General features: G+C 45.5%; 1 protein-coding gene across 3 annotated transcripts; it reads left to right on the top strand.

The window, feature by feature from the left end:
• The first annotated feature begins 339 nt into the window (after window positions 1-339).
• Window positions 340-19,427, top strand: ccdc153 (coiled-coil domain containing 153). 3 transcript variants are annotated; one of them, XM_033049712.1, is made up of 7 exons: window positions 340-409; window positions 7,999-8,074; window positions 10,711-10,776; window positions 11,432-11,551; window positions 14,053-14,145; window positions 15,596-15,726; window positions 19,115-19,427. In XM_033049712.1, exons 1-7 carry the CDS (start codon window positions 392-394, stop codon window positions 19,241-19,243), a joined length of 633 nt encoding a protein of 210 aa, XP_032905603.1. In that variant the 5' UTR covers window positions 340-391; the 3' UTR covers window positions 19,244-19,427. The 3 variants fall into 3 exon arrangements, with proteins under 3 accessions (XP_032905603.1, XP_032905604.1, XP_032905605.1); XM_033049713.1 differs by lacking the exon at window positions 340-409 and adding an exon at window positions 5,019-5,315 and having other exon boundaries at window positions 7,997-8,074; XM_033049714.1 differs by lacking the exon at window positions 340-409 and adding an exon at window positions 5,019-5,318.
• Window positions 19,428-19,931: the final 504 nt, after the last annotated feature.

Genomic DNA, 19,931 nt, shown 5'->3' with positions numbered 1-19,931 from the left:
CGAGTGTGACTGAGGAGTGAATGAATAATGCGATGTAAAGCGCCTTGAGTATTAGAAAGGCGCTATATAAATCCCATCCATTATTATTATGAAGAAAGGGGAGGATGTGAAGGGAGAAATGGAGGGAGGGAGGTGATGAGGGGAGGAGGAGAGGGAGTCGGGTGAAGGGAGAGGGTGGAAGAAGAGGTAGTGGTGGTGGAGGAGGGGAGAGGGTGAAGGGAGAGGACATCGGAGGAGAGGGGAGGAGGTGGTGGGAGAGGAGATGAGGGGAAGGGTGGAGAGGGGGGGGAGGTGGAAGGAGAGGGAAGGTTGAGAGGTGGGGTGGAGGGAGAGAGGATGGGGAGGAGACTAGCATGTCAACAGAAGCAAGGCACAAGAAGATGGATACAAAATGCTTGAGTCACTCAAGGTACTGCAGGTGCTGGTTTGCACAATAACACACACACAAAGGTGCTGGCGTAATCGGGCAGTGGTCAGTACAGAACATCCTGCAGACAAGGCGGGAAAAGGACTCAATGGATCCAGTGGCGTGGTTCCCTGAGCAGACTGCCCAGCTTGTCTGGCGAAATGGCTCATCTCCAGAACTCGCCAACAAGCACCAATACCTTGCCTGGTTGCTGGTGAGGGGGGGCCCTGTCAAATCCTCAGTGCACCGTTGTAATTTTACGACCTGTACACGCTGCCGTCAGGATGGCTGCTACGGAGAGGAGACGATTGCCCACCTCTTTGAAGAGTGCATTTGCAAAGAGAGTCTGGAGAATGATGGAAGGGTCCTTGTCACAGTTTCTCCCAAACCGGTCCTTAACAGAGGACTCTCTGATTTACGGACTGTTCCCAGAGACACATTCAGAGGCTGGCATCAAGTGCTGCTGGAGGGTAATCAACTCAGTGAAAGAAGCTATTTGCTCTGCCTGAACCTTGTTGATTTCTCAGCTGAGCGAGATGTTGGTCAGGAATGTTGACGACTGATTGCACAAGTATGTGCTGAGTGACGCATTGAAACTTGGTGCAGCCAAAGCCAAGGCTCTGTAGAGGAGGACCACAGACTAGGGTCCTTCTGCTAATGTTTGTTGGGGGTTAGGGTGTGGTGGAGATTCCCCTCAAATGAGGGAAGGGATATCTCCCCAGGAGGCCAGATGACAAGGGTCGAATGATATTTCTGTGAACACTACCAAATTCAACACAAATAAATGTATATAAATGTATATAAAGTATATAAAGTTGGGGGAGAGAGTGGGGATGAGGGTGCTGCCTGACCCGCTTATTTGCTCCAGCACTTTGTGGGTGCTTTTTACCAATATAAGCAGAAGTGCAAACCAAGAGAAACGAGAGGCTGCAGATGCTGCGCTCTTGAGCTTAAAAAAACAGAAGTGCTGGAGGAACTCGGGGTTAGTCAACATCTGTGGAGGGAAATGATCCACAGCAGCCTTTCCAGCACCTATAATGAGTTGTACACTGTGTTTATGATTTCTGTCAATCAGAGAATTTACAAAATTACAGGAAAGATTTGTCGATCCCTTTGTGCAAACTAATGGAGCATCAGAGAAGCATTTTACAGGTCACTGTTGCAATACATGGAACATAGCACCTAGTTAGCTATAGCCAGACACAATAAATTGTATTCTTGAGTAAAACACAAAGTGTTGGCAGAACTCAATAGGCCAGACAGTATCCGTGGAGAAAAATGGACAGGTGGCAGGCGACGAAAAAGGCAGTTGAAAAAGGGAAAAAAAAGGTGGCACAGCGGTAGAGTTGCTGCCTTGCAGCTCCAGAGACCCGTGTTCGATGCTGACTATGGGCGCTGTCTGTACGGAGTTTGTACGTTCTCCTCATAACCTGCGTGGGTTTTCTCCAGGTACTCCAATTTCCTCCCACACTCTAAAGACATACAGGTTTGTAGGTTAATTGGCTTCGGTAAAATGATAAAAAATTGTCCCCAGTGTGTGTGTGTGTGTGTGTTAGTTTATGGGGAGTACTGGTCAGCATGGATTCGGTGGGCTGAAGCACCTGTTTCCATGCTGTATCGCTAAACTAAACTAAACTAAAGATACCAAATTGATCGAACCCCAAATAACGTGAGACTGAACTTACTTGTGGGAGCATATTGTCCTGGAGACTCATGACCACTATCAATTCATTTATGTGTCTCTCATAAACTATCAATGCAGAGAATCCTGGCTGCTTCGTAAATTACTTTATGCAAATAGGTGATTATAAAATGATATGCACAGAATGCATTATAGTAGAAAAGCAAATGTATTGGACTTGACCCATTATCTCCTTTTCCTTTAACCCACTTCCACTAAGGTGATATTTCACCCTACCTTACATTGTGCAATATCACATGAGATTAATTAGTATAAATCTGCTTTGTCCTTTCAAATTCATGGAACCACAGTATTCCCTCGTAGTAACAATCTAAAACTTTTAGCATATGTTATATGTGAATGAGGCAATGTACCAAATAAGAGCAATGGAGTAATGGTACAATTGAACATTGGAATATTAATTCTGTAATTTATTTCAATATCATTCTGGCTAAAGTAAGAGAGTAGACAGAATAGGTAACCCAATCACCAATGTATAATTTCATGAGAGGTTTCAGCAGCTTCCGAAGAGGAAGTGCAAGAGGATGTGTTTGCATTTAGTGAAACATAATGAAAATAAATGAGTCATCGACACACAAGGGTCATAAATAGACAGCGAAAAATAGCTATGCAATCTGCATGATCAGACAGAGAAGGATTAAGAGTATGAAGCAATAGGTTAAAACTGGGCAAGGATCTGTCAGATAATATGGGAACACATGAAATACAGCATCTTGGAATGAAAAGTTAAAAACAAAAGCAGATTGCCTAAATGGAGAGAGAATGCACAGATCTGGATATTTTAGTACATAATTGGCAAAAAAAAAAACTGGTGTGTAGCTACAGCAAGTAAAATGGATGGAATGTTTTCTCTTGTCGGGGAATCTAGAGCAGTGGATCACAATCTAAAATTAAGGCCCCCCCCCTTGTTAAAGGCAGAGATAAAATGAACTTTCTGTCAGAGGGTTGTCAGTATTTGCACTCTTTTTCTTAGAAGGCGATGGAAGTGGAATCTTTCAAAATTTTTAAGGCAGAGGTGGATAAGTTGGGGAAGTTAAAATGCGTAGTTGAGGTCATAATCTGATCACATAAGATTTTCTTAAATGGCCAAGTTGGTTAAAGGGACCAAGAATTTTACATCTGCGTCTAATTTGTTTGTTTGAAATGAATCCATAAACCCCTTGCCCTCTTCTCATAGAATATATAACAGTACATCATAGGAACAGGCCTTCTGGTCCACAATGTTAAGTTAAGTGAAACTCCCCTTTTTACGTTACTTTCAGTGTGACTCTACAGAATGGTTTACAGAGATGGGAGTGGATGACGAAGAAAAGGCAAACCACCTTATTTGTTTGGTTTCACTTTGATTTGACACAAATTTTCTTTGAAAGGCTTCATTGTACAAAATTTGGATGTGCATTAACCAGGGCTGCCAGCTCTCACACTTTGAGCGTGAGAATCACGCATTTGGCCAAATTCTCACGCTCTCACGCTGATCACAAATTTCTCACGCTCTGTCGTGAGAAATTCTGTGATCAACGAAGATTTCAAAACTCATATAAACTACATGGGCCGCGGGTGTTGGAGAGCCGGGGCTGAGGGAGGGATGAAAACAGAAGCAGCGGCAAGGACAGATGTGGGGAGCCGGGGCTAGCGAGTGTTTGCCGGGCTGGCGAGTGTTTGCGGGACTGGCGAGTCGCTCGCTGCAGCACCGGCCATGGAGCAGCCTCAGTGCAAGTCCCGTGCCGTCTGAGGCATCTGAAGCATTGCGCCGCTGCCGTGAGAGTCTCTGTGCCGAAGGGACAGAGACTCTCAAAGGGAGGGGGAGAGAGAAAGGGGAAGCAGACAGAGAGACGGGGAGGGGTGAGAGAGGGGGTGAGAGGAGAGCGAGGGGGAGAGGATGGGGAGAGAGAGAGGGGGAGTGAGGAGAGAGGGGGAGAGAGAGAGGAGAGGGTGGCAAAGAGAAAGGAGACAGAGAGGATAAAGAGAGAGGGTAGAGAGAGCAAGGGAGGGGTGTGAGGTGGAAGGGAGAAATGGGGGAGAGATAGGGAGAGAGAGAGGGAGGGAGAGAGGGGAGAGAGTGTGGAGAGAGAGTGAGAGGGGAGATAAAAGTGATAAGAGATGCACCTAATTTATCCCCTAAAGACTTCCGCATAAAGCAAGTAGACTGACATGAAATCGGATATGTTCTTTAGATTAGGTTCATTTTGAGCGAATTAAAAAATAGTTCTGAACCATAGAATGGGCTGCAGATCAACCAATTGATTAAGACAGCTGGTCGAAGTCTGAATTGGTGGAAAAAGAAACATATAATTCTGGAAATGGATGGCAAGAGTCCATAGATCTTCAGGTGATGTCAGATCTCCATGGATCTCCAGGGGATAACATCTACAGATATCCCAATGTTCATAGGTTCTAGGAGAAGAATTAGGCCATTTAGTCTACTCCACCATTCAATCATGGCTGATCTATCTTTCCTTCTCAACCCCATTCTCCTGCCATCTCTCCATAACCCTTGACACCCGTACTAATCAAGTCTCCAGAGATCTCCATGTTATGTCAAGTCACCAGAGATCTGAAGAATCCAGTCTGAAGAAGGGTCTCAACCCAAAACGTCACCCATTCCTACTCCTCCAGGGATGCTGCCTGCCCCGCTGAGTTACGCCAGCGTTTTGTGTCTATTTTCAGACAATCTATTGACACAAAATGGTTTTGTGGAATATTCCGGTATACATATTTATCAAATATATTCAATATTGAATATTAGTAAGCTAGTATGAAACTAATGCACAAACGCTTTTATTTAGCTGTGACATATTTATTTGATACGGAAGAGCCCGTTTCGTGTTCCTTCAACGCATTGATGTATTCCTTTATCCACCGACTGACTATGGAGGCGACCAGCGCCTGAGAGACTGTGCAACATCCGCCAGTCTGAAAGATGGCCATCGGACTGTAGCAGAGCTTGTGTCAGGCTCCAGTATCCAGGCAACCGGCGCTTATGCTGCTTAGCAACATCAAACATTGATGCCTGGATCCCGTCCCTCCCTCCCTCCCTTGTGCCGGCTGGATGGGGCATCCAGGAGCAGCCGCTGACCGGTGCCCCGGCACTCCCTTCTGAATTAGCTACACGGGGCGTGCAGGAAGGAGCTGCAGGTGTTGCTTTACACCGACTATAGACACAAACATCTGGAGTAACTCAGCGGGTCAGGCAGCATCTCTGGAGAAAAGGTACAGGTGACGTTTCGGGTCGAGACCCTTTACTCAGCCTGAGAGTCAGGGGAGAGGATATGTGGAAGAATAAGGTGTGAATACGACAGACCAGTTGCTGGTTCAGGCCGGTGTGGAGTCACATCAATACCACTGGCTGGCTTGGTGTGAATATTTATTTTAGAACTGCAAACATTTCCAAGCTGTGCTATAAATAGTTTTCTACAACTTCCAAAGATGTGGTTCTGATTTTTTTTTTTTTGAGATTCAATATTTTAATAAAATTACTTTTTCGCTTGTTTTTTATGTTTTAAAAAAAATATCTGAATAAAAATGTATGTAGATAGTGAAAGTAGATTGACAGGTGGCACAGTGGTGCAGTGGTAGAGTTGCTGCCTTACAGCACCAGAGACCCGGGTTCGATCCTGACTACGGGTGCTGTCTGTACGGGTGCTGTCTGCATTGAAACATATAAGACTGTTAAGGGCTTGGACACACTAGAGGCAGGAAACATGTTCACGATGTTGGGGGAGTCCAGAACCAGGGGCCACAGTTTAAGAATAAGGAGTAAGCCATTTAGAACGGAGACGAGGAAACACTTTTTCTCACAGAGAGTGGTGAGTCTGTGGAATTCTCTGCCTCAGAGGGCGGTGGAGGCCGGTTCTCTGGATGCTTTCAAGAGAGAGCTAGATAGGGCTCTTAAAAATAGCGGAGTCAGGGGATATGGGGAGAAGGCGGGAACGGGGTACTGATTGGGGATGATCAGCCATGATCACATTGAATGGCGGTGCTGGCTCGAAGGGCCAAATGGCCTACTCCTGCACCTATTGTCTATTGTACGGAGTGTGTACGTTCTCCCTGTGACCGCGTGGGTTTCCTCACACAATCCAAGGACGTGCAGGTTTTTAGGTTAATCGGCTTCTGGAAATTGTCTCTTGTGTGCAGGACAGAGCTAGTGGTCGGCACGGACTCAGTGGGCTGAAGGGCCTGTTTCCACGCAGTATCTCTAAAGCCTAAAGATTAACTAAACACTGTACCTTGCCAGGGCCGACCACTGATATGTGGAAAGGAACTGCAGAACAAAAGATAGACACAAAGTACTGGAGTAACTCAGTGGGTCAGGCAGCATCTCTTGAGAGAAAGGATGGGTGACGCGTCGGGTCGAGACTCTTCAGACTGAAAGTGGAGGTAAGAAAAGGACAGAACAAATCAGGGCCAGCAACAGGTGGCCAAGGAAGGGTGGAGCCCACAATGGCCCATTGTTAGCTGGGGAAGAGGTGATAACAAAGGGGTGTGAACAGTGGAACTAGTAGGATGACTATAATGGGAGATGGGATTGCAGGGGTTACTTGAAATTAGAGAAATCAACGTTCATACCTTCACACCACTGCCTTGATGGTTTATTGGCAATTGTAACAATTCATAGAACCAGGGCGATCAAGGGTGGCAGCTTCCCTTCCGACAAATACAGTGAACTATTGATCTGTTAATACCTTTGGTAGTTTCATGGACAGAGAACAATGTAACAATTTGATAGCTTCACGGTTACAATTGAATTAATTGAAAGTAAATTCCGCAACTTTGTAGTGAGGTTTAAACTAACATTTCCAAATCAATTGTCCATTCCCCTAGATACCAGTGCAGTAATTAACCATCACACTACAGTATTTTCTTTGCCATGTTATTAATCAACAGGGTGCAGGACATCAACAGAAGGCAGAAGTTTCTAAAACAAGATGTGTAAAAAAAGTCATACACTTATGTATCAATTTACACAATCTCAGGAGTTCTGCTTTTGGATAATTTAACCACCTCTCCTTAAAGAGTTATTTTATGTATATTTTTACAAGGATGTTGCCAGGTCTTTTATTAGGATGTTGTCAGGAATAGAGGGTCTGAACTGTAGGGAGAGGTTGAACAGGCTGGGACTCTATTCCTTGGAGCACAGGAGGATGAGGGGTGATCTTATTGAGGTGTAAAAAATCATGAGAGGAATAGATCAGGTAGATGCAGAATCTCTTGCCCAGAGTAGGGGAATTGAGGACCAGAGGACATAGGTTTAAGGTGAAGGGGAAAGGATTTAATAGGAATCTGAGGGGTAACCTGTTCACACAAAGGGTGGTGGGTGTATGGAACAAGCTGCCGGAGGAGGTAGTTGAGGCTGGGACTATCCCAACATTTCAGAAAGTTAGACAAGTACATGGATAGGACAGGTTTGGAGGGATATGGGCAGGTGGGACTAGTGTAGCTGGGACATGTTGGCCGGTGTGGGCAAGTTGGGCCAAAGGGCCTGTTTCTGCACTGTATCACTCTATGACTCTATAACCCTAGTTGTCCTTAGTGAACTTGAGGTAGTTAGTTTGCATAAAGAAAGCTCTCATAAACAAATTTACAATTCTCAGATTATCTGTAATTGTTGAAATATAAATGGAATCTGTATATTCACTTTGGTTAATGGTTTAATAGTTATGTGATAATCAACTCCAATTATTTAGCACTACCTCAGCAGCATTTATCTCGCTACACGTGACAATAAACTAAACTAAAAATAAAATAATTGTATTCACAATTTTTACATTGAGAAGGGCAAGAGCTTCGAGCTCATTTGCCAGAGTTAGACATGCTGATTTATATTATTGTTACATTCAACTAATTGCCTACTTGTCATCTCCCCGCTGATGTCCTCACTGATTCTTTGCAGGTTCGGTTTAGTCCTTGGAAAATGCCGCCTAAGACCAAGGGAAAAGTGAAGAAAGGGAAGAAGAAAGCATCCGAAGGTATTGATCGGAATAAATGACAACATCCAGGCCAATGTCTTGTTGCCTGTGCCTTTGTTTGTGGACCTATTGTCTATTGTCTATCGTTGCACCCTCACACACACCTTCCACAGCACCGATAAAAAATATTACATAGAAAATAGGTGCAGGAGTAGGCCATTCGGCCCTTCGAGCCTGCACCACCATTCATTATGATCATGGCTGATAATCGACAATCAGTACCCTGTTTCTGCCTTCTCCCCATATCCCTTGATTCCATTAGCCCTAAGAGCTCTATCTAACTCCCAAATCAGTTTACATCGGTCATAGTTTTAAGATTTTCCTTGCGTATATTATTTCATATTGTTTTCTAATCACCATTCTCACTGTGAACATGTTTTAATGTGGCTATACCACAATGATAGATACCAACCAAATGTTCAAAATCCATTGAGGTCTTGGAGTCTTGATTAGTCAGGCCAGTTAGAGGGGAAAGGCAGGAGAGTGGGGTTGAGAGGGAAAAGTGGATCACCCGTGATCCAATAGCACTACAGACTCTGTGGCCTAATTCTGCTCCTATGTCTTATGGTCTTAACAGGATAGTTGTGGGAAAGATGTTTCCCCATGCCATGGAGTCTAGAAAAAAGGGACAATCTTTAGATAAAGAGTGGACAATTTAGAACGGAAAGGAGGAGAAATGTCTTCACTCTGAGGGTTAGTCTTTGGAATTCTCTCCCCCAGAGGACTGTGGAAGCCTAGTCATTTATCACATTCAAGTCATAGATTGCCAGATTAATGGATAAAAGATTCAAAAGAGGCAGGGACAGGACAGGAAAATCATTTTTGAGTTAATATTGCAATGTTTAAGAAACTTTTAGACAGGTATATGGATAGGATAGGTTTAGAGGGATATTGGCCAAACGCGGGCTGGTGGGACTAGTGTAGATGGGACATCTTGTTTGGCATTGGCAAGTTGCACTGAAGGGCTTGTTTCCTTGCTAATTGTCTCTACAACACTCTTCTGCAATGTATGTGCTGTGTAAGCAGGGTTGCCTCTGACTAACTACAGCCACTCTCTTGCTAAGAGGCCTCCAGTTGAAGTACGTATAGGCGCCTGAGATCCTGTGAAACCAGAACAGGGGGAGAGAGGTTAGAGTGATGATTCACAGAATCATTGGAGTTGCAGGAATACCTGTGAACAGGTAATGTGAGTTCAAAATAAAAAATGCTGGAAATGTTTAGGAAGTCTAATAGGATCCACCGAGAGAGAAATAAAATGAACATTTATAGTCATATCTTTTCTCTGCTCACAGGGACTGTCTGACCTTTTTAATGTCAATATATTCTAGTTTTTATTTCATATTTCCACCATGCAGTATTTTACGGTAGACAAAAGTGCTGGAGAAACTCAGCGGGTGCAGCAGCATCTATGGAGCGAAGGAAATAGGCAACGTTTCGGCCCGAAACCCTTTTGGGTTTCGGCCCGAAACTTTGCCTATTTCCTTCAGGGTTTTGGCCCGAAACGTTGCCTATTTCCTTCGCTCCATAGATGCTGCTACACCCGCTGAGTTTCTCCAGCACTTTTGTCTACCTTCGATTTTCCAGCATCTGCAGTTCCTTCTTAAACATAATGCAGTTTTTTACATTTAGATTGCAAAGTCAGATCCTGTCAAAGGTAGTTTGGGAATTTGAATTTTGATTTCAATTCAAAATTTTCAATAAATTGCTATAATCAGTGAATGTAAAATCACCTCTCTGGTTCATTAATGTGCTTAAGAAAACAAATAAACAGTATATTAAGCGCCTTGAGTATTAGAAAGGCGCTATATAAATCCCATCCATTATTATTATTATAATGTGGAACTTGCTGCCATGTGGAATAATTTAAACAAAGATCCTTGCAACATTTAGAGGGCGTTTGGAAGTATATGTTAGATAAACCATATAACCATATAACAATTACAGCACGGAAAACAGGCCATCTCGGCCCTTCTAGTCCGTGCCGAACACTTATTTTCCCCTAGTCCCATCTACCTGCACTCAGACCATAACCCTCCATTCCTTTCCCGTCCATATACCTATCCAATTTATTTTTAAATGATAAAATAGAACCTGCCTCCACCACTTCCGCTGGAAGCTCATTCCACACAGCTACCACTCTCTGAGTAAAGAAGTTCCCCCTCATGTTACCTCTAAACTTCTGTCCCTTAATTCTCAAGTCATGTCCTCTTGTTTGAATCTTCCCTACTCTCAATGGGAAAAGCTTATCCACGTCAACTCTGTCTATCCCTCTCATCATTTAAAGACACAGAGATACATCCTAAAGACACAGGGCAATATTGGCAAAAGGGTAACTAGGGTGGGAGGAGGCTTGCGAGTGGATAAACAATTGCTTTGACCAGTATGTTTTATTTTTTGTACTGTAGATTCTGTGATTCTCTTCCTCAGGAAATAGTTCTGGTCAGTAACATGATCCTTGGACAGGTAAAAGCATATATCATACTGAGTCCATTTACAAATGACATGTGATCTTATGAAGTAAATCTATGAATGCTCTTTTTCCTCCATTCCACTGATTCTTTGTTCTTCAAAACCCTTCCAACCCTGGACTCCCTCCTATCTCCTCCTACCCTCGCCTGCCATTTCCCATGTCAAAGGAGACACCATTGAAGAGAAATTCAAACGAACTGTGCATCAAGTGGAATCACTCAAAGACCAGTTAGGTAAGTGAAGAATCTAGCATTTAAAATAACGTTTATCCTCAATTTCTAGTTGTTGGATTGTTGGAGGAGAAATAAGGACCAGCAACTCCATGTAGTGCCTGCAGGTGGCGCCTCTGACAATGGGTGACCTCTCGGTCAAAGGTTGTCTACCTAGGGGGTAAATTTGTTGATTCTGGATATGTTAAAAACAGTATTTTAAAATTTCCCATTTATCAGTTAATTTATTATAGTACGGAGAGATACTACCTTACAGCGCCAGAGGCTCAGGTTTGATCCTGACTGGGTGCTAATCTGTACAGAGTTCGTACTTTCTCCGTGACCACGTGGGTTTTCTCCAGGTGTTCCAGTTTCCTCCCACATTCCAAGACGTGCAGGTTAATTGACTTCTGTAAATTGTCCCTAGTCTGTAGGACAGGACAGGGATCATTGGGCAGTGCAGGCTCATTGGGCCAAAGGGCCTGTTTCCACTTTGATGGTAGGCTCATACAAATGGTTTCTTGATGTGAAGGGCAGTCACTGTCAGCTTAGCCTAGGATTCAGCTCTTACATCCATTTTTGTTGTTATTTATTACATTAGACTCCCATCACAAATTGCCCTCAGTCCATAATAAAATGCCTGAAGATTCTGTGTAAACTCTTATCTCCTACATGCCAGTTCTGCGAAGGGATATCGCAAGGCAGGCCTTGCTGGTTAAGGAAGAATGGAAGGCAAGGCTACAGGTTCTGACGAATGACTTAAAAGAAGAGCAGGCTGTTAAGAAGTCAATTCATTCAGGTAAGGAAGCAATGTACAGGGGGAGGGGGAAGGGGAGGAAATGTTGACTCAAGTGTTGGGGAGATTGTCTGTGGAATTCTCTGCCTCAGAGGGCGGTGGAGGCAGGTTCTCTGGATGCTTTCAAGAGAGCGCTGGATAGGGCTCTTAATCATAGGGGATATGGGGAGAAGGCAGGAACGGGGTACTAATTGGGGATGATCAGCCATGATCACATTGAATGGCGGTGCTGGCTCGAAGGGCCGAATGGCCTGCTCCTGCGTCTATTGTCTATTGGTATCTCAGATGAAGCATTGAATGAAAGATGAACGATAGATAGCAGGGGCGTGACGAAATATGACCCTGGTCTGCACTGAGTTAGAAGATCTCGGTTGGGCAGTGGTGAGAGACCTGGAGCAGAGAGGAGGTTCATAGCACGTGGAACATAGAACCGTATAGCCAAAGAATGTGCCCTTCGGTCCACAATGGCCACGCCAAGCATAATGCCAATTAAACTAATCTTCTCTGCCTGCATGCAATCCACATCCCTCCATTCCATGCAAGCTTCCATTAATCTCAATTTAAGAACATTAGAAGCTGAACCTATCTGAAAGCTTCATATACACCGCCCTTGTATCTCCTTCCGCCACCATCCCTTGCATATGTCTACATGGTAGAAAACATAAAACATTCCAATTATGTAGAGAATCAGGGAGCGAAGAGAAGAACTTCAAGCAATTACTTCCCCACAAAGAAAAGTTCTAACTAAAATAAGGGGACAGAAGTCTTTTGCTGGTGATGAGCGAAGGAAATAGGCAACGTTTCGGGCCGAAACCCTTTGGGTTTCGGCCCAAAACGTTGCCTATTTCCTTAGTCTGAAGAAGGGTTTCGGCCCGAAACGTTGCCTATTTCCCTGGTCTGAAGAAGGGTTTCGGCCCGAAAAGTTGCCTATTTCCCTGGTCTGAAGAAGGGTTTCGGCCCGAAAAGTTGCCTATTTCCTTCGCTCCATAGATGCTGCTGCACCCGCTGAGTTTCTCCAGCCTTTTTGTGTACCTCTTAATAGAAAGATCATGGAAATATGCTCATGAGTTATAAAACCACAATTCTGACATCCCTATTCAAGAAAGGAGGAAGTAAGAAAGCTGGAGACTATATCTCATTGCAAAACAACTGACTTTGAGGAAATATATTGAGTCTATAATTGCGGAAATTGCATCAAAGGTAAGTTGTTTCCTCATCGACCACTTTACAAGCTTAGAGTTCATGGATAGACACAAAATGCTGGAGTAACTCAGCGGGACAGGCAGCATCTCTCTCTCGAGAAAGAATGGGTGATGTTTCGGGTCGAGACCCTTCCTCAGACGCCTGAAGAAGGGTCTCGACCCGAAACGGCACCCATTCCTTCTCTCCAGAGACGCTGCCTGCCCCGCTGAGTTACTCCAGCATTTTGTGTCTATCTTTGGCTTAAACCGGCGTCTGCAGTTCCTTCCTACACATTAGAGTTCTTGGAGTCAGGGTTGAGATATTAGCGTAGACTGTATTAGAGAACTGGCCGGAAACTGAGAGGAAGGAACAGTTCGTTATCAGGTTGTCAATCGATCACATGTGGGATGTCACATGGACTGGTGCATCAACTAATTTTAGATGGCTTAGATGAAGGGATAGTGCATGCAGCCTATTTTGCTAAAATAAGGTTGTACAGAGCACAGCGATGGCCTGCGTGCGGGGTGACCATAGATAGTGAATGTGACCGACGGAATATAACATTGTGAAATTGGTGTCATCTGGTTCAGCAGGAGATTCATGGGTTGAAATTCCTGGCCTTGAACAGGCCTTGAACCTGATGAGACGCAGGAAGAGCCAGGCCAGGACTCACCCCACAGAGCCCAGTCCCTCCACACACTAGAGTCTCCCAACCCCTGCAGAGTGGTTACTAAGATGGCTGATCCGTGGGCAGTTGCTGCTGGGACACAAGTCGGGGCCTGATCAACCCCGGCTGGGTCACCTGGGCGAGGGTGTCTGATGTTGTGAGACCCGAAACACCCGATGACCCCAGGTCACATCACTGAGGATGCGTCCCAGCGCATCTAGAAGATGTATCTTTTACACACCTTTTCTCTAGAATGTATCTTTTTCACACCTTTAAGCGCCTTGAGTATTAGAAAGGCGCTATATAAATCCCATCCATTATTATTAGAGATGCTGCCTGACCCGCTGACTTACTCCAGCACGTTGTGTCTACCTTAGACCTGAACATCAGCTGGAAGTGGGAGTTGCAGCTTCCCTTCAATAGTTCACCCCCTCCATCTACATCTCCACACTCCCCCTCCCTTTTTCCTGCGTGCTGCATTATTGCGATAGATTCAGACCCGCAGTAGACTATCACACCACTCCTGGAGAGCCAAAGTGTGCAGGGCTTGGTGGAGATTGGATCTGAGTTGACCTCCTGAGGAAAGAGTTAAATGTTAAAGGCTTCACTGCAACCTCCACAATGTGTGACCACTACTGTTGTCTCCATCTCCCAGATATGACCCGTCAGTACAAGACCATGAGGTCCAACCTGGACCTCCGTGTCCATCAGTTGGAGATAGAGGTCGGCCTCCTGCAGCAGCAACTCAGTGAGTTACAGGTAGTATCAACAATGAGTACAAGGAGAGTAACATGCTGAGACAAGCGTGAGAATGTGTGTGTGTGAGGGCACGTGTGTGTGTGTGTGAGAGTGTGTGTGACAGTGTGAGTGAGAGTGTGTGACTGTGAGTGAGATTGTGAGTGAGAGTGCATATGAATGAGTGTGTGAGAGTGTGTGTATGTCTGTGTGCAAGTGTGAGAATGTGTGTGTGAGAGAGAGAGAGGGAGAGAGAGAGGGAGAGAGAAAGAGAGAGAGAAAGGATCTATAGCAGCCCACAAATTGGATTTTTCATTTTCTTGGTGAACTAAACATAACTGGAAAGGCCATTCAGATCCCCTGTAACATATTTTAAAAGTAGAAGTCCCAGAGTAGGGAACTCGAGAACCAGGGGACATAAGTTTAATGTGAGGGGGAAAATGTAATAGGAAGCCATGGGGCTACTTTTTCACACAAAGGATGGTGGGTGTATGCAACGAGCTGCTGGAGGAGGTAGTTGAGGCAGGTACTATCGCAATGTTTAATACACATTTAGTTAGGTACATGGATAGGACAGGGACATGAGCCAAACACAGGCAGGTGGGACTAGTGTAGATGAGACATGTTGGTCGGTGTGGGCAAGTTGGACCGAAGGGCCAGTTTCCACACTGTATCACTATGACTCAGTGCTTGAATTTACATTTAAAATTAGATTAGGATGATTTGTGTTAGTGCAGGATCTGGAGGTTTCCCAGTGGGATCACACTCTTTTAGACCATCTGCCCACGAGGAACATGAGGGTCAGCCCTTAAATCAAAGGTAGGCTTTTTCCTACCTCCAGTCCCCCCACTCTACTTTCAGTCCGAAGAATGGTCTGGACCCGAAACATCACCTGTTCCTTTTCTCCAAAGATGCTGCCTGACCCGCTGAGTTACTCCAGTACTTTGTGTCTGTCTTCTCCAGAGATGCTGCCTGACCCGCTGAGTTACTTCAGCACTTTGTGTCTGTCTTAAAAATAGCGGAGTCAGGGGATATGGGGAGAAGGCAGGAACGGAGTACTGATTGGGGATGATCAGCCATGATCACATTGAATGGCGGTGCTGGCTCAAAGGGCCGAATGGCCTACTCCTGCACCTATTGTCTATCGTTATCAGAAGAAACGGCTGAGACTAACAACTTCATGAAAACTAGATAAACATAAGGGTGAAAGGAAAAAATGCAGAAACAATGATCTGCATATGGTGATCTACAAAAAGCTACGGTTTAGCTGGGGCTCTGCAGTGTTGGGCTGGGTTGTGTGTGTGTGTGTGTGTGTGTGTGTGTGTGTGTGTGTGTGTGCGTGAGTGAATGTGAGTGAGGCTGGATCGACGTGTTGGGTGGGCTGCAGCTGATGGCAGAGGGGAGTCAGCTTGGAGCCGTGGGTGGTCTTTAGGAGGTCATTCACTACTGTAACTCCATGTCAGCTTCGTGTCAGCAGCAACTAGCAAAGACACGAGAGGAGAAAGCACACATCATCAGCGAGAAAGATTCCACCATCAAAGAGCTGCAGATGAAAATAGACAACATGGAGACTGAATACGAGGCCATCCTCCATGTGAGTATCACCTGCTGGCCTGCAGGATGTGTAGACCAGATATTTACTGACCGGGGTAATTGTGCTTATGCAGTTTAGTTTAGAGATACAGCGCGGAAACAGGCCCTTCGGCCCACTGAGTCCCACCACACACCCACCAGCGATCCCTGCACACTAACAATACCCTACACAAACTAGGGACAATTTACATTTACACCAAGATAATTAACCTACATACCTGTACGTCTCTGAAGTGAGGGAGGAAACCGGAGATCTCTGACAAAAATCACGGGGAGAACGTACAAACTCCATACAGACAGCACCCGTAGTCAGGATCGAACCCGGGTCTCTGGTGCTGTGAGGCAGCAGCTCAACACACCCAGTGTGCAGTATGGAAGACCAAGATGTGGGATGCATGAAGTGAACGTTCCATATATTAAATGTAAAGCATAGAAACAGACCTTCTGGCCAATCTGATTACTGTTGTTCATGCTCCATACAATCCTCTTTCTCTTCTCTTGATCTCAATCTTTCAGCATATTAAATAATCCTTTCACCCTAAACAAAGACACAAAGTGCTGGAGTAACTGCAGCGGATCAGGCAGCATCTCTGGAGGACATGGATAGGTGATGTTTTGATTAGTGCCCTTCTTCAGATTGAGCCCCAACCAGTCTGACTACAAGACGATCAGTCTGTAGAAGTGACCCACACCTAGCCACAATCGTACTGAAGGGTCCCGACCCCAACACATTCTCCATATCTCTGACCTGCTGAATTACTCCAGCACTTTATATCTCTTTTTGTAGATCACCATATGCAGATCATTGTTTCTGCATTTTTCTTTTCACCCTTATGTTTATCTAGTTTTCATGAAGTTGTTAGTCTCAGCCGTTTCTTCTGATAACAATAGACAATAGGTGCAGGAGTAGGCCATTCGGCCCTTTGAGCCAGCACCGCCATTCAATGTGATCATGGCTGATCATCCCCAATCAGTACCCCGTTCCTGCCTTCTCCCCATATCCCCTGACTCCGCTATTTTTAAGAGCCCTATCTAGTTCTCTCTTGAAAGCATCCAGAGAACCTGCCTCCACCACCTTCTGAGGCAGAGAATTCCAGACTCACAACTCTCCGTGAGAAAAAGTGTTTCCTCGTCTCCGTTCTAAATGGCTTACTCCTTATTCTTAAACTGTGTGGCCCCTGGTTCTGGACTCCCCCAACATTGGGAACATGTTTCCTGCCTCCAGCGTGTCCAAGCCCTTAACAATCTTATATGTTTCAATGAGGTATCCTCTCATCCTTATAAACTCCAGAGTGTACAAGCCCAGCTGCTCCATTCTCTCAGCATATGACAGTCCCGCCATCCTGGGAATTAACCTTGTAACGAGTTCTAAATTCTCGCGTTCCTTTAGGTATTGACATTTCTACTGATTTTCCCTTCGATATTTACACACAACACAATACACACAATACAATTTATTTGTCACTTGAACCTCATAGAGGCTCAAATGAAATGTTGTTTCTGCAGTCATACACACATGAAAAAAAGACCCAAGACACAACACAATTTACACAGACATCCATCACAGCGCATCTCCTCCTCGCTGTGATGGAAGGCAAAAAAACTTATCTCTCCCCTGCACTCCCCATTCCCCTCCCGATATCAGAGTCAAAGCCCCCGGAGGGCGATGGCAATTGTCCCGCGGCCATTAAAGCCACTCCGGGCGATGCAAGGCCGCGCTCCGGGTCTTGTTGTTGGAGCCCCCGGCGGGCTCTAGCAAAGTCCCGCAGCCGTTGAAGCTGCACCGGGCGGTGATGTAAGGCCCCGCTCCAGGCATTCCTCGACCCCGCGACTCGGGCGGGTGAAGTCGCCGTTGCAGAAGTCTCAAAAAGCGGTCTCCCACCAGGGACCCGCGGGCTCCCGGTGTTATTGTCCACCAGACCTGCGGTAAGCCTCCGAATCTCCGGGTGTCGGGTCACAGCAGCGCGCCACCACCACTCCACCCGCTCCGGACTCGGCCAGCTCCATGATGGTGAGTAGCTCCGCAGCTCCGTGACTGGAGCCCCAGGTCGCTCCTGCTGGAGGCCGCTCCACGTTGCTGCCCCAACGACAATGGAGACCCGACAGGGAAAAGGGCGGGTTCTCCGTGCAGGGGAAAGATTTTAAAAGTTTCCCACCCCCAACCCCGCCCCCCCCCCCCCCACCCACACACACACACACACACACACACACCCCATCAAAAAAATAATAAAAACTACATTGAAACGGGACAAGAAATAACAAAAAGACAAACGGACTGCAGAGGCCGCTGCGACGTGAGTCACGCCGCCCACCGGATACTGGCCGTTCTCTTACATTTATAACCCCTAATGTTGGTCTCAACTACACGGACAGATCTCTACATCCAGTCTATCAAGTCCTTTCAAAACGCAAAATGTCTCTACTTTGAAATAGTTTCTGACATTTAGAAGCTGAATGTGGTTTTAAGATGCTATATTGTCTCACGTTCTAATTTGTTCTTTCAACTTTCGGACGCCCAGCACATCAGTCTTCTCTTCCAACTCAAAATCTAAAAGCTTTCGAAAATTGAACTTTAAAACTGGGTGATAAGTTCATAAATATATGTTATTGGAGCAGAATTAGTCCATTCGGCCCATCAAGTCTACTCTGCCATTCAATCATGGCTGATCTATCTTTCCCTCTCAACCCCATTCTCCTGCCTTCTCCCCATAATCCCTGACACCCGTACTAATTAAGAATCTATCTATCTCTGCCTTAAAAATATCCAATGACTTGGCCTCCACAGCCTTCTGTGGCAATGAATTCAACAGATTCACCACCCTCTGACTAAAGAAATTCCTCATCTCCGTTCTAAAAGTACGTCCTTTCATTCTGAGGCTGTGGCCTCTGGTCCGAGACTCTCCTACTGGTGGAAACATCCTGAAGAAGGGTCTCGACCCGAAACATCACCCATTCCTTCTCTCCAGAGATGCTGCCTGTCTGTCCCGCTGAGTTACTCCAGCTTTTTGTGCCTATCTTCAGTGGAAACATGCTCCCTGCATTCAGTCTATCCAGGCCTATCACTTATTTATCTTCTTATAGGTGCAGGAGGTGCAGGAGTAGGCCATTTGGCCCTTCGAGCCAGCACCGCCATTCAATGTGATCATGGCTGATCATCCCCAATCAGTACCCCGTTCCTGCCTTCTCCCCATATACCCTGACTCTGCTATTTTTAAGAGCCCTATCTAGCTCTCTCCTGAAAGCATCCAGAGAACCCGCCTCCACCGCCCTCTGAGGCAGAGAATTCCACAGACAAATTCTTATTTTATCGTCTTTTCCCTGGGCAGCTGTGAGATCGGGAGCTTGCAAGCAGTGGTCACTGAACTCTCTCCTCCTTCCCTTTGGTGTAGGATAGCCTGGACCTGCTGCTGAACAAGATGGAGAAGGCCAGACTGCAGTGGGAGAAAGCAGCAACAAATTTACACTCAGACCACAAGCAGAAACTGCTTGAATTTGGGCTCAACCCGCTGGACATCTAGCGCAAGGGTGGCAGTGGTGAAACTATCCGAGTGTCCCTGTCTCCACTCAAACCTACTCACTTCCCACTGCCCTGGGTCAGGATATTGACCATGAATCCGAAGTTCCTCTTTTTTTTTTAGAGAGAATTTGTTTTAGGAAAAAGTATTCCAACAAATAAAGTGTTATTATTTTTTGATCACTTAACGATCTGTGTTTGGTACAGCATCATTTGTGTCTCAAGCAGGGCATTATCTGAATTATTACACAATATAAATACTGGAGAAATCCTCACTTTCAAGTGTAATATAAAAGGCTGGTACTTTATACATCAAATCATTTCAACTGATTCTAAATATCACAGCAAATGATTTAATTCTGGTTCTGAAAATTATTATAGTCTTTCATTGTTTCAAAGTCGTGATAGTTGCCATTAAATCACAGGTCTCTTTATTCAAACTTGATTCCTTGTGCCAGAGGAAGTTCCTTGCTGTTGTCTATTCCTTTCCCTCCCCATGCTGGGCTGGGAGTGATGTGTCGTCCACCCAGGTACACAAAAATGCTGGAGAAACTCAGCGGGTGCAGCAGCATCTATGGAGCAAAGGAAATAGGCAACGTTTCGGGCCGAAACCCTGAAGGGTTTCGGCCCGAAACCCTGAAGGGTTTCGGCCCGAAACGTTGCCTATTTCCTAAAGGGTTTCGGCCCGAAAC

Source organism: Amblyraja radiata, chromosome 33 (assembly GCF_010909765.2).
Source record: "Amblyraja radiata isolate CabotCenter1 chromosome 33, sAmbRad1.1.pri, whole genome shotgun sequence".
NCBI lineage: Eukaryota > Metazoa > Chordata > Chondrichthyes > Rajiformes > Rajidae > Amblyraja > Amblyraja radiata.
The sequence above is the reverse complement of the archived record's forward strand: the minus strand, read 5'-3'. Positions and strand labels throughout refer to the sequence as shown.